General features: G+C 39.9%; 1 protein-coding gene across 1 annotated transcript; it reads left to right on the top strand.

Annotated features, from left to right (window-relative positions):
- Positions 1-482: 482 nt before the first annotated feature.
- Positions 483-14,399, top strand: LOC103697073 (glutamate-1-semialdehyde 2,1-aminomutase, chloroplastic). The gene is made up of 3 exons (XM_008778848.3): positions 483-794; positions 11,189-11,362; positions 13,078-14,399. Exons 1-3 carry the CDS (start codon positions 615-617, stop codon positions 14,143-14,145), a joined length of 1,422 nt encoding a protein of 473 aa, XP_008777070.1. The 5' UTR covers positions 483-614; the 3' UTR covers positions 14,146-14,399.
- The last annotated feature ends 455 nt before the right edge of the window (positions 14,400-14,854 follow it).

The following is a 14,854-nucleotide window of genomic DNA, read 5'->3' as shown; positions in this document are numbered from 1 at the left end:
TAATTTTTTTTCATATTGTTATAAATAAAATCTGATTTATAATGTGGTTTTGGTAATGTCTACATATTACTTCCTATTACTTTATTACATAATATCTATGTTTACTTGTATTATGCTTTGCATTCGGATTGCTTTTAACCTGATTGGACCCCAAAAATTCGGTGGTTGATAAAATCATGTTTAAATCCAATCCAGTGCAACCTGAAGGGCATTGGATTGGGTTTGCAAATAATTTTATGGCTTGAGTTATGATATGGATAAATCTCGGTCCATCCTAATCCGCTAATAACTATAATTAGAAATGAGAACAAAAAGGATGATAAAATAAAAAAAATTAAAGAATAATTTGCTAAAAGAGATGAATCATTCCATCAGGTCCACGGAAAATAATGCAGCCTAACTTTAACTTTTCTTTCAAAATTTTCATTTGAATTTTCCCTTCTCCTCTCAGTCAAAATAACAAAAGTTAAATACCGAGAATCAAAATCTTCTCCATCTGATCCTCATCGTACGCATTCCAGCATTTCATCGGCGTCTCTCACTTACCGACTGCTTGGTTTGTCTCAAGACCCGTCTCTCGTTTCTCCTCTCTGACCGCCGAGTGCGAGAGAGACATGGCGGGCGTCGCATGCGCTGTTGGGCTCCCGTGGAGTTCGAACCTTTCTCTCTTCTCGCTGTCGAAGCCCTCGCGCTCGGCCCGCCACGTCCCGTCCGTGGTCGTGAGGAATGCGGTGTCCGTGGAGAAGAAGAGCTATACGCTCCAGAAATCCGAGGAGATTTTCAACGCCGCCAAGGTCCCGACCCCAGACTCTCTCCTTTCCTGCCCTCGTTTCAATCTGAAAAGCATGAAATTCCTCAATATATTGCTTGCTTGCTGGGTGAATTTTGGTCCATCTGCTTAAAGTTTAGAGACTTCCATTTGTTTTTGCTGATTCGGTGTATTTCAGCTTTAAATCTTTAAAATGAGTTGCCTTTTTGTTGTTTCCCTGTCAAATTGCCTCGATTTGTTATCTTTTTAATGGAAAGCTGCGATTTTTAAGTTCAATTTTGAGTTGGGTGTTGTTTAGTTCGGCCTAAGAATCCGCTTTCATGTGTTCTGAGGTCCTCTTCTGCAAAAGTTCTATCAAAATTATGATCACGTTAACAGAAAAGCCCAAATTTTGCTGTCAACTATAGAATGAATCTGGTTTCTTTTTATTTGGATGAAATGAATTAGTGAATTTAGAAGAATAGTCTACTTTGCTGCCCCTGTGGACTTTGTCTCGTTTGTCAGGATGTATTCTAAATCTATGATTTATTGGTATCTTGACTGTTATGAGAAAGCTTCTAGAATGCATGCTATAGTGTTATGGAGCATGAGTGTGCTTACAAGAGTTCTGAAGGTCATTAGATTTAAATGTTATACCTACTTTTAATACAATGTGTTATTATCTTATGCCAACATGTTGAAGAAAAAAATTAGAAATGACCTATTTCCATTCAGTGGTTGAGGATTATAGTGTTATTTTGATGATTAACACAACCATTGAGAAAATATCTAATTAAGTACTACAAGTTAACATGATACATCATTACTGAGTTCGACACTCTCGATACATTAGAAGAATGAGATCAAGATATCTTTTAATGATTAATAATGAGATAAAATTTGTGATAGAAAAGTGATAGTGAATTCTAAATTCTAATTCAGCAAAGTTTCAAGTGAAACGTACTCTTAAGGGCAAAATAGTAATTTTCATTGTTAAAAATATGTAGCACTACCATGGCATACTTTCAAAATTGCTTGAAGTATATTTCATTGATTGTATGGATGAGTCTAACCTTAAGATGCAGCAAAGTATGGAATGAGTCGACCCCAATAAAGGTGGAGTCGACCCTGGCACATCAGGCACACCTCTGCGAAAATGGCACGGATGAACAGTAGTGGAGTCGACCCCAAGTATGCTTGAGTCGACCCCAGCTTCAAGCCTCAAGAAAACAAGTCTCTGAAATTTACTGAGAGGGCCGACCCCAACTTTCCTTGAGCCGATCCCAGGAATGCTTGAGTCGACCCCAGAAATGCTTGAGTCGACCCCAACTAAACATGAGTCGACCCCAAGGCTATGTCGTTCAAAACTGTCTCTGGAATCCTTGAGAGGGTCGACCCCACTGTAGCTTGAGTCGACCCCAGTGAAAAATAGCTGAAATACAAGGTTATGTGATTCCTGAGAGGGTCGACCCACTGTAGCAGGAGTCGACCCCAGTGAAAGTTGGGTCGACCCCACTGAAAGTTGAGTCGACCCCAAGTCTGATGAATAGTGGTTTGAGTCGTCCAGAAAAGTTTGGGTCGACCCCAGCACGGGCAGAAACATAACGGCTCGTTCTGCAGAAGTACTTTTTGACCTTCCAACGGCTAGTAACGGATAGTTTTTCAAATCTAACCAATGGGGAGTAACCTAAACATGTGAAAAAGTATTTATAATGACACTATTCATCAGAACAAGTCATCTTGTGTATGAAAATCAAAGTTCACTCAAGAAAGACAAAGTCCTAGTATTCTTCATCAAGGTACTTCATTCAAGAGTTAAAAAGAAAATGGTTGAGCAGATCAAAAGAGGCATTAAGAGCTCCACCAACCCTTGAAGAGTGAAGCATTCCTTGACAAAAAAGAGAAGAACCATATCAAAGCGATAACTATATTCTAACTCTTCTTTGTAGCTTATATTTGTTATATCTGTTCATCTAGGAGTTTCAACCTTCTTCTTCTTCTTAAAATCTTGTAAGATTTGTTGGTGAGCCCGTAAAACCAACGGTGTAGGTTTGTTGGTGAACCCGTAAAACCAACGGTGAAGGTTTGTTGGTAAGCCCGTAAAACCAACATAGGTTTTTGGTGATCCCGGAAAACCAAGTATAAAGGTTTTTGGATTGTGAGCATGGAAAACAATCCAACTGTAATCCGCGATATTATAGTGAATTTCGAAGGGGTCGCTTGGGGAGTGGACGTAGGTGCATAGGAGAGCACCGAACCATTATACTTCTTGTTGTTTGTATTGTGTATTGTTCTAAATCACTTACTCATCGATTAACATAATTAAGGAATCGAAAATTAACAAAAACCAATTCACCCCCCCTCTTGGCTTGTCACCTTGGGCAACAGTGGTGCTGCCGACTAAAATCCGACTTGACGGATCTAGCGGTCTGGAAGCTGAAAATAGGTTTGCTTGGCTTGATTGGAGGTGGGTTGTATTGTATGGGCTCCTACTTGCAACCGAAAGAAAACGATCAGGGGGTTGCTGGAACATGTCTGGCGAGAGACCCTCTAATGCTTGAGTTAGATAGAGTTTTAGGAGGGAACAATAGAGATCTGAGCGAAAATGATGAGGTGAGAGCATGGTTAAGAGTCTCTTACCTAAGGGTCCAGGGCTTGGTTTATATAGAAAGGAGGGTGCAAATCTCGTGCGACCCGAGTCACACAATATCTAGATGAGTTGTTATGTTTTTTCCTTATTTGCTGACTTGGGCTATTGTAGGCTTCCTTATCGGACATGCCGAGATCATGCCGAGCTTTAACCATCCATGCTGATTGTCCAAAGATTTGCTCAGCCATTGTCTCCACACAACACGTGTTTCCCTCCTACTAATGGGTTTAGCTGGCAAGCATAATTATGGTCAAGTCTCGTACTTCATATTCCCCTTGCACTTGATTGACAACAAGTTGTGAATCACTATAGGCCTTAAGTTGAGTTACTTTGACAAGTTGGGCCAGCTTCAACCTAGTGACAAGGGTCTCATACTTTGCTTTATTATTGGAGGTTTGAAAATTGAACTTGAAAGCATACTCGATGACGATGTCTTCGAGGGGCTAGCTAGGATCAGTCTGGCTCCAGTTCCATCTGCGCTGAAGGATTTGTCAACAGGAAGTGTCTAGAAGGGCAACTCCTTCGGCTTGTTCTACTCATGCTCGACCTCGATTATTTTCTTCATCCTACTTAGGTACACTCAATAATAAAGTCAGTTGGTGCTTGCGCCTTAATTGCGGACCAAGGTTGATAGTTTATATCAAATTCTCTGAGCTTAATAGCCCATTTGACTAACCGGTTAGAAGTTTCTGATTTTTGCAGCACTTGCCTCTGCGGCTGGTTAGTCACCAATACGATGGTGTGAGCTTGAAAGTATGGTCGTAGCATCCATGCTGAGATGATCATGGTATAGGCCACCTTCTTTATCTTCGAGTACCTCATCTCAGCATCTCTAAGCACTTTACTTATGTAGTAGATCGATCTTTGCTTTTCTTGGTCTTCTCTAATAAGGATCGAACTGATCACAGTGGATGAAACGACCATATAAAGGTATAGCTTCTTCATGGCCTTTGACTTGGTGAGAAGTGGAGGATAACCAAGGTATTGTTTGAGTTGATCGAACACCATCTGGCACTCCTCGGTCCAAATGAAGTTTCTAATATTCCTCAGAACCTTGAAGAAAGAGATACATCGTTCTCTTAACCTTGATACAAATCGGCTAGGGGTAGCTATCCGACCTGCAAGTCGCCATCTCCAACAGTGCTTGGATTTACTATGGGTTCGCCTCTATCCCCTGGCACGCGTAACCATAAAATTCAGATTTCTCCGAGGTGGCTTCTAACATGCATTTGCTTATATTGAGCTCCATGCAGTACTTTCTTAGGGTTTGAAATGCTTCATCTATGTAGCAACATGATGGTCGGCCTTTTGGCTCTTCATGAGCATATCATTCACGTATACCTCTATGTTTCAGCCAACCTAGTCCTTGAAGAAACAATTGACTAACCATTGATATGTTGCTCCGGCATTCTTCAATTGAACCGCATCATTCGATAGCAGTACAATCCTTTATCAATAATGAATGCCATCTTCTCCTCGTCCTTTGGGTACATCCTGATCTAATTATACCCCGAGAATGCATTCATAAAGCTAAGGAGCTGATTGACCAATGCAGCGTCGACAAGCTGGTCAATCTTCAGTAGTGGAAAACTATCCTTCAGGCAGGCTTTGTTGAGATTAGTGAAGTCGATGTAGACTCTTTATCGCCATTAGCCTTCTTTATGAGGACAACATTGGCGATCCACTTCAAGTAGTCAACCTTAAGGATAAATTTGGCCTCGAGGTGTCTGTCAACCTCATTGATAGCTCGTTGTTGTTCTGGGCAAAGCTCCTTTTTTTTCGGTACCAGTTGATGCTTGGGATCCATGTATAACCTATGCATTATAACAGAAGGATGTATACCTGGCATGTCTGTGGCCGACCATATGAACATTTATGTGTTGGAGCAAAGGAAGTTGATGAGTTGATTCCTTGTGACCTCATCGAGCAACGAGTCAATCTGCACTGCTCGGTTGTCTCCATCGTCATCGAGCGGGATGTAGGTGACTTCCTCGGTTGGCTCCCTATGTTGCCCTTTCTGCTCGTCCCGGATGTCCAAAACCCTCGATAGGCAATGTTTCAAGGAATCCTTTTTTTCTTTTGACGGTAGCTATGTAATACTATTGGACACTGTCTGGTCACGTCTGACTTTTCCAATTCTGTTGTTGGTGGGGAATCTCATCATGAAGTTATAAGTCGATACTATAGCTCGCATTGTATTCATGCCGGGCCGACGAAGAATGACGTTGTATGCCAATGGGACCTTAACTACCAAGAAGTCGAGCATGACTGTCACTTGCTGAGGTTCCCAACCAATAGTGACTAGGAGGGTTATTACTCATTCCACAGGTACAAAGTCCCTAGAAAAATCGATTAAGGAAGTATGGATTCTTCTTAACCGATCTGACAGTTAGTTCATTTTTTGGAATGCATTGTAAAATATAAAGTCTGTTGAGCTTTCATTGTCCACTAAAATTCTCCTTACATCATAATTAGCTACTGTAAGAAAAATTACAACTGCCTCATCATGGGGTTGTGCACTTTCTCCAGATTAGTGTTCAAGAAGGATATAAAGTCCTTGGTTCCGATTGTGAGCAGAAGTTCTCATCTTCTTCGGCCACTCTAGGTAGTCTCAATTTTTTATCTCCATCAAAATTTGTGCCCTTGGTGTGTTAAGAAGAGTGTGCTTCTTAAATCTCTAAGGGCTCCTTAAATGTCAGGAGTTCTCCCCCTCACACCTCATCTTTCTCCTCGGGGCTTCTCTTTCTTTTTGGCTCTTCCTCTTACCATTCTTACTCCTAGTTGCCTTCTTCTGAGCTGGCATGGCCTCTTTGGCTTTGATATACTTGTCGGCTTGGGATAACAACTTGGCCAAATCTTTGTGAGTCTTCTTCTTTAATGAGAAATCAAAATGGGAATGCCTTAGCTTGTTTTTCGCCGCTGTCACCACAACCTTTTGGTCTAAGTCGCGGATTTCTAGTGTCTCCGTGTTGAAGCGATTAATATTTCTTTTGAGGGACCTATCATCCCCTTGCTTCACAGCGAACAGACTAGTCGTATCTTTCTTCCGCCTTCAATTGCTTACGAAGTGAGTCATGAACTGGCGAGTAAGTTGATAAAAGGAATGGATGGATTTTGGTTGGAGACCAGAGTACTAGAGACAAGCTACTCTCCTCAGCATAATTGGGAAAGCTCAACACAAGATTGTATTAGTTGCTCTTCGCAGCATCATGAGAGCTTTGAAGCTCTCAAGATGGTCCATCGGGCTTAAGGTGCTATTGTACACTTTGAAGTGGGATATCTAGAATCTCTTTGGCAGCGATTCTTCCATAATTGCCTTAAAGAATAGAGGGTTAGTCGTCATCTCCAGATTCGTCCCTAGCTCGACTTGCCTCTCTCTTTTGGCTTCAATCTTGTTATTCATCTCCTCGATCTTGCGATCGAGGTTGGCTTCCCTCCTGGTATTGCTCGGGGTTCTTAGGACGAGGTTTTATATTTTGTGTCGACTGATCATGGTGACTTGGTGGTGTGGCCGGTTGCTAGTTCGGCTGCTACATATTCTGCACTGCCGGCAATCAAAGCTTGCACTTGCTATAGTAGTAGATGGTAGTCACCACCTTAGGGGCTGGCTAAGGGGCTTGGGATTGGGAGTCATAGACTCCTGCTAAGGTTGGTCGGCAGGGGGCTAGCGATTATTCTTTTTGGGCTTCATCTTCTTAGATCTTTAGTAAGGCTTTAAAAGAGGCCCCTCCTGTAGCGCCAATTTGTTGCTGCCTAAAATTTGACCTGATGGAATCAATGGTGTGGAAGGCAAAAGCAAGTCTGCTTGACTCAGCTGGAGCGGAGATGGGTTGCATTGTATGGGCTCCGACCTGCAACCAAAAGAAAACGATCAAGGGGGCGCTAGAATGTGTTCGGTGGGGGACCATCTAATTCTTAAGTCGTGCATAGTTTTAGGAGAGAACAATAGAGATTTGAGCGAAAATGATGAGCTGAGAGCGTGATGGAGAGTTTCTTACCTGAGGGTCCACGGATATAGAGAGGAGGACATTGATCTCGTGCGAATCGTGCGAACTCCGGATGAGCTGTTATGCTCCTTCTCTTTTTCTTATTTGCTGACCTAGGTGATTGTAGCTTTCTTCATAAATGGTGCGCCAAGATCACGCCGAGGTGTAACCTGCCTATGCCAATCGCCTGAAAATTTGCTTGGCCTTTGAATCCACGTGACGTATGTTGCCCGCCTACTAGTTGATTGAGTTGGCAGGCGTAATTTCAGGGAGCGGCGAATTTGAGTAGTATCAAGTAGCGACTTATTGAAAGGATTGCCAACAACCATTTGCTCAGTTGATTGGCACCTCTTAAGCCCTAAGAGCTTGCTCTTGGAGGAGATCCAGGTTTCAAATCCTTATTATTGCTCGGAAAAAAGGCTACTAAAGGATTCTGTTTCTGTGATGGAATGAAGATCTAATGAGTGGATATTTTTGGGTTTAAATGAGAGATTGGCTTGTATTCACCTCTAAAGCCTAGCTATCTAATGAATCCCTAACACAACATACGACAGAAAAGATACTGCTCCAATTTGTCACTCATTTGGAATCTAACTTCTCACTCGCTAAATTTGAACCTTAAACCTAATCTTACTGGAACAGTATCAAAGTTCCTAAACATAAAGGCTTTTCTGTCTAGTCCTATAGGAATTCTCAAGTGGTGAATCCCAGCTCCTGAATTTTATTTTGTGCGTGAAACATGGAGCAAAAGTGTTGATTCTTATCCTATTTGTTACCTTTTTCTACATTTGCAGATACTTGATTCGTAGAACTAAATTAAACATAGCTTGTAATGCACGTCTTAATGTCTAGATCACCCTAGAAAAGCATCCATTAGAAGTCTTCAAAAAACCTGGCAATGCAATCTAATTCATCGTTGCACCCAAAAATCGGAGGCATGGACTTGCAAGTCCAATGCCCCCTTATTAGAGCATATCTTAGAGATAGTGGTTCATATTCTCTCTTTGTGCCTTTGCTTATACTATTCTCGACAAACGTCTTCTTGTTAAGTGCTTCTTTATTCATATAGAGATATATATATGGTTTGGAGCTCTTTCAGATGTATTTTTGGACAGTATGAAATCATGGCAAAACAAACTTTAGGTTGTGGTCATTGCAACTCATGCTTGAGTTAGATAAAGATTTTATGGCACTAATTTTGGTGATGTGATCGAAAATTGGGAGCATATGAGCCCAGGAAAATTAACAAATTAACTATGTCATATGCTTCATGGATATTTTGTGAAATGATTGGGTATTAGGTGAATTTGGCTGTTCTTGCATCCAGGAAATGCGATTGAGTGATGAATTGACATATTTAATTGGAAGTATGTTCTTAGGTGACTTGAGCATTTTGTGATCACAGTGGAAGAAGTTTTACTTTTCTCTAAGGACTTATAAATACTTATCAAGTATTGGTAAAACTCTTCAGTGTTGGAATTGCTTATTGTAGAAGTGGCATGCTAGTTTATGAAGGTATGCTTAGCATAGGGTTATTATTTGCTGTTGCTATAGAGGTTCGAATATTTCGAAATTCTTTTCAGTTGCTGGTTGCTCACCTTGTTTTTGTTTATTTATTTTTATATTTTCATATATCACAACTAAAACATCATTCTCAACTAAATAGAAAGCTGCTCCACATGCAAGAGACGTTTCGTCCACCTTTTGTAAGCGAAACTATTACCTGTATTGAACAAACATTTAGAGCCCTTAGGTAGACAAATCCCTCAGCATTGTCATGATGTAGCATGCTTTAGATTTTGAAAGCTTGGTCCACCCAAAAAAATCATAATTATGGAGACACGCTTCAGATTCATAATGTTTTTCAAACATGATCCACCTATAAGGCCTAAATATGATAGAACTATAAAAATTTCTTTTCTTATCAAATCCTGTGAATACAATATTTTTTCCTTGCGAGAGTTGCATTATCAAATCCTGTGAATACAATATGATAGATGCATTTTCTTTTCTTCAGATGTGGAACAGCCAATCAGTTCATCCTCTCAATTCATTCATCTCTCATTTGTTACTCTGGGAGCGTTCCTCGATGACTATCTACCTTCTGGTTTGTTATAGTGAAGTTCAAGAATTATGGACCACATAGCATCTCAACTCTTACATTTCCTGATCTGCAGCTCCCTGATAAATTAACTGCAGATTTAGTGAGGCAAACCCATGTAAGCTTCACCTACTAATAATCATGATTTTAGAAGAAAAGCAAAGTTGAATACGAATGAGTTAACTGCAGAAATTTAAAGGGAACAAAAATTAATGGTTATTTTGAAGGAATCGTTGGAACATTGATCTAATGCCTAAAATTTTATTTAAGTTATTTTTTTGTCTTTAGTTTTGATCATTTAGCTGAAATTAGGCTACTTAATTCTGAAGTTTGAATTGCATTATTTGAAAAAAACCATGTTGGATCTCATTTTAATCTTTCATAAGTTATTTTGTAATATTATTTTTGATTTGATAGTTGTTATTGCTCTGTGCTCTCAATTTAGCATATAGAGTGATTTCATAGAAGTGCTTAATTGCATCTGGAAAGAACAAAATGTTTTTAATTATGCTGGCATTAATTATGCAGTTATTTTTCGTACCAGTTAACTGAGTAGTTTTATAGCAAAATGTCACTGAACAAGTCTTTATTACAAAATTTCTCATGACAATCTTGCAGAACTTAGGTTTTTATAAAATGTAACCATTTTTACCTGTGAATATGTTTCCAAAAAATTCTATTGTTACTTGTGCTTCAAAAATATGGTTTTGGCTCTTGTTCGTTCGTAAATTTGCCTGTTGCAAAGTGCTGGTGAGTTCTGGTCTCTGGAGGTGGATTGTTTGATGCAAATAAGGGAATTCTGTAAAGAAAGTGGCTTGTTCAAATATATATTTGTGGTCTCTTTGTTTGTCTACAAATGTGTGCTGGTAGCTAATGGTTTTAATCTATCATATGTTATTGTGTCCTACTCTTACCTACGGGAAGCTTAAGATTTCTTCTTGCTGCATTATAATTCTTCAATATGCCATATATCTTATATGCATTGCCTTATTCTGCCCCAACATGGTTAGCCAATGGCTGGACTTGTTAAGACATCATATTACATCATTCCACCAATATCTTCTCATGTGTCCTTGGCCCTTCCATGCTTGGATGCATAACATTGTTGAACAATAAATAGGTTTTCATCTTTAACTGTAATTGCTGACGGAGGAGCGGAATTCACTTTTTAACTTGTTGATTCATATTTCACTGATGGAGCTGCATGTGGGTACCTGTCAGATATTTCTGTTCTTCCCCAAAACATGTAGCACATGTTTGGTTGGGGAAAGTTGGGCTCTGGAATCAGAATGGGGACGAGTGACTCATGTTCTAGCCATATGGTTGGAGGGAGTTTCATTCTCATTCTGATTCTATGGGGGAAGGGAATGCCCCAATCTCCCGAAACCCAACCACGACTCTGTCCTATTATTCAAATTTTATTCCGATTCCGATTCCGATTCCAGCCACAAATCAAATGCATCAGAGAATGTGGCCATTCTGATTCCTATTCCAATCCATTCCAATTTTGATTCCGGTCACGAATTGAATGCACCCATTTGTGAGTTTTGATCTCGTTATTCTAGGCATGGACCTGCATGCATACACCTACCATATATTTTCATTCTCCTTCAAATACATGATGTGTTTTTATATCTTGATATGCATGCAAACAACAACCTGCTTATTTCTTTCCTTTCCACTGATCGAGTATGTGGTGTTAGGAATTGATGCCTGGAGGTGTAAATTCACCTGTACGTGCCTTCAATTCAGTTGGTGGACAGCCCGTGGTTTTTGATTCAGTCAAGGGCTCTCGCATGTGGGATGTTGATGGTAATGAATACATTGATTACGTTGGCTCATGGGGCCCTGCTATTATTGGTCATGCAGACGACAAGGTGCCATTCCTTCTCTGAAATATGCTTATTCCGTGAATTTTTGTTGGGTTTAAGGCTTCGCTTTAAGGCTTCCATTTGGATGCCATTCTTCCATGTTTGCTTACCATACTCTGCTGTATGCTGACTTTTGAGTCTTATTCTAGGATTGAGTATGTCAATGGAGATGAGTAAAACATTGCTATAGTAGATTATGTCAAACATGTCAGTTGATCTTTTTTCAAACCTCAGAAAAATTGGCTTCATCCGACAGCTTGGTGAACCTCTGTCAAGTTGTTTGGAAAGCTGGTAAAAGAAATCTTCATGAATGTAGCTTATGAACATAATTACAAGGACAGGACAAGAAGTACGAGTCAGCATCATTAGAGTAATTTACAATGTGATCTTACAATCATGTCTTTTCTTTGAAAAAGGGTTATATTTCATCTTTACTTCAATTTGAGGTCAAGACAAAACTATAGCTAAAAATTTACCTTTAAACATGCACAAGTTACTATAAGTAAACAGGACTTATAAAATATTGATTTCGAATGAAAAAGACATACTAGTGTGATAATTGAGAATTTTAATATCGACAATTAATGTTGACTACCTCACAAATGGAAATCAAGTTTGGTTTTGAGGTGTCATTTGAGATTATTGATCGTGGAGAATCCTGAAGTATTAGATAAGAATCCTGTATGCCTAATGCTAGCAAGGCGCACCAGCAACAAGAGTAACAGAATATGAAAAACTAAATATAAAATACTTACCCTGCTTCAGATAAATGATTTTGAAAGATGAACACTGATTTAACATTTTTCAGATGCAATTTCAAGTTGTCCCCTACACAAAGATATGTAGAACTTCTAACTAATATTTGTTCTTTTAAAGGATAAGATGGTTATTAGCTTAGCTGAAACCATACATAGGAATATTATTCTAATGAAGCCAAGGATGTTGTAGCTGTCAAATGATCATTGACTGGTTAGCAGGTGAAAGACAAATTTACGTGGTGAATTGCAACATTGGCGAGGGCAGTGTCACATTGTTAGACCTGAAAAAGAAACATATTTTGCTGACATATTCATATAAATAATGATTTTGATGTTAAATTTATATTTAAATGGTTTCTTTTCTATATTCTGCCCTCATAGTAGATTACATTTTAACAATGGTGGGAAGTTGCCAAGGAGTTGAATATTAGGATTTCATAACCTATGTATAAGACTGTGTAACTCTCACAGATGGGGAAAATACGATTGATTTGTTTATGATCAGGAATGACATAAATGTTTATTATTCCATCATTGGGAAGCATACTTTGTGAACTGATTGGAAGGATAAAGAAGCACACACTGTGGTTCAGTTTTCATACTTGTTTACTTCTGGATGTGATTATTCCGAGGTCATTCTGTTGAAGGAATCTTATGTCTGCCATACTTAAGAATCTAAGTTAGTATTTATTGGCAAGTTTCAGGGATTTACTTTAACTGTTTGCAGGCTTTGTTGGTGGAAAATAAGGTCAAAAAAAAAAAAACTTGTTCTCTTTGTGAGCTAGTGAAACTTTCCTTTTCAAATTAACTTGGTGCATTGGATTACAATTTGGACATCATGGACTTGGTGTTTATTGGGAACCATATTAAGGAATTTATATGTTGGACCAATAGTTGTGGAAAATCATACAATAATATTCTTAATCTGAAAATGCTATTTTCTGGTGGCATTACTATCTGCAGGTGAATGCTGCCCTTATTGAAACACTGAAGAAAGGCACAAGCTTTGGTGCTCCCTGTGTGTTAGAGAATGAGCTGGCAAAGATGGTGATCTCAGCTGTACCAAGCATTGAGATGGTCCGCTTTGTTAACTCTGGCACTGAAGCTTGCATGGGTGCACTCCGCCTTGCCCGTGCCTTCACCGGCCGGCCAAAAATCATCAAATTTGAAGGCTGCTACCATGGCCATGCTGACTCTTTCCTTGTAAAGTCAGGCAGTGGGGTTGCCACTCTTGGCCTTCCTGACTCCCCCGGTGTCCCGAAAAGTGCCACCTCTGAGACTCTAACCTCCCCATATAATGACACTGAAACCGTAAAGAACCTCTTCAGCACCCACAAAGGTGAGATTGCTGCTGTCATCCTCGAACCAGTTGTTGGAAATGCTGGCTTTATTACACCAAAACCTGAATTCCTAAATGCCCTCCATGAGGTCACAAAACAAGAAGGTGCTCTTCTTATCTTTGATGAGGTGATGACTGGGTTCCGTCTGGCTTATGGTGGGGCTCAGGAGTATTTTGGCATAGCTCCTGATTTGACTACACTGGGGAAAATAATTGGTGGCGGCCTTCCTGTTGGTGCTTATGGTGGGAGGAGGGATATCATGGAGATGGTGGCTCCGGCTGGGCCAATGTACCAGGCAGGGACCCTCAGCGGAAACCCTTTGGCGATGACTGCAGGAATTTACACTCTCAGGCAGTTGATGGAACCTGGATGTTATGAGTACTTGGACAAGATAACCGGTGACCTTGTTCGTGGGATTTTGGATGCTGGCAAGAGGGCTGGACATGAGATGTCAGGTGGATATATCCGTGGAATGTTTGGGTTCTTCTTCACAGCAGGACCAGTCCAAAATTTTGAGGATGCAAAAAAAAGCGACATTGCAAAATTTGCAAGGTTTTATAGGGGAATGTTGGAGGAAGGTGTATATTTTGCACCCTCACAGTTTGAGGCAGGGTTTACAAGTCTAGCACATGGTTCTAAAGACATTGAGCAAACAGTTGAGGCAGCTGAGAAGGTACTCCAATGGATTTAAATAATTGAAACTAGCTGCCAAGTTTTTATTTTTGTTTCCTTGTATTGCTTCTCTTTTCTTTTCATCTTTTTGAATCTGCAGCTGAAATTGTATGTACAAGTGTTCCATTACACAAGGTACTTCTTGTTTGGAGAGAACCATCGTCTGTTAACTTATAGTTTTGAGCACTATCGTACGTGCTGCAAAGCTTGTTTTGTCTTCTCGAAATTTGATGATACGAAATATAAACTCCTAGCTTGGGCTTCACAAATTAAGCAGGAAGTTCTTAAAGAAGCTCAAATTCCGTTACTTCTGCATTCAAAAGGGTTAGAAGATAAACTTTTCAGCTTAAGGCATTAGAAACTTGATTCTATACGCCCAACCGATGCTTCAAAACAAACGTAAATTGCTGCAACACATCCATCCATCTGGCATGGCGCGCATTAAGCTTCTTTTGCGAGTTGATGTACTTCAGCGAATTGTGATCAGTATAAAGAACAAACTCTCGAGGAAGAAGGTAATGCTTTCCATGCTTGAGGGTTTAAACAACAGCATGGAACTTAATGTCATAAGTAAAATACCTCTTCTTTGTATTGTTGAGTTTCTCGCTGAAGAAAGCTACTGGATATCCTTCTTGATGCAGACTTCCCCAATGCCGACATGGGAAGCATCACACGTGACCTCGAAGAGCTGATTAAAGTTGGAAGTCGAAGAATAGGGGCTTGAGTCA

Source organism: Phoenix dactylifera, unplaced genomic scaffold (assembly GCF_009389715.1).
Source record: "Phoenix dactylifera cultivar Barhee BC4 unplaced genomic scaffold, palm_55x_up_171113_PBpolish2nd_filt_p 000245F, whole genome shotgun sequence".
Taxonomy (NCBI): Eukaryota; Viridiplantae; Streptophyta; class Magnoliopsida; order Arecales; family Arecaceae; genus Phoenix; species Phoenix dactylifera.
Note: the sequence above shows the minus strand (reverse complement) of the source record. Positions and strands in the feature narration are given on the sequence as shown.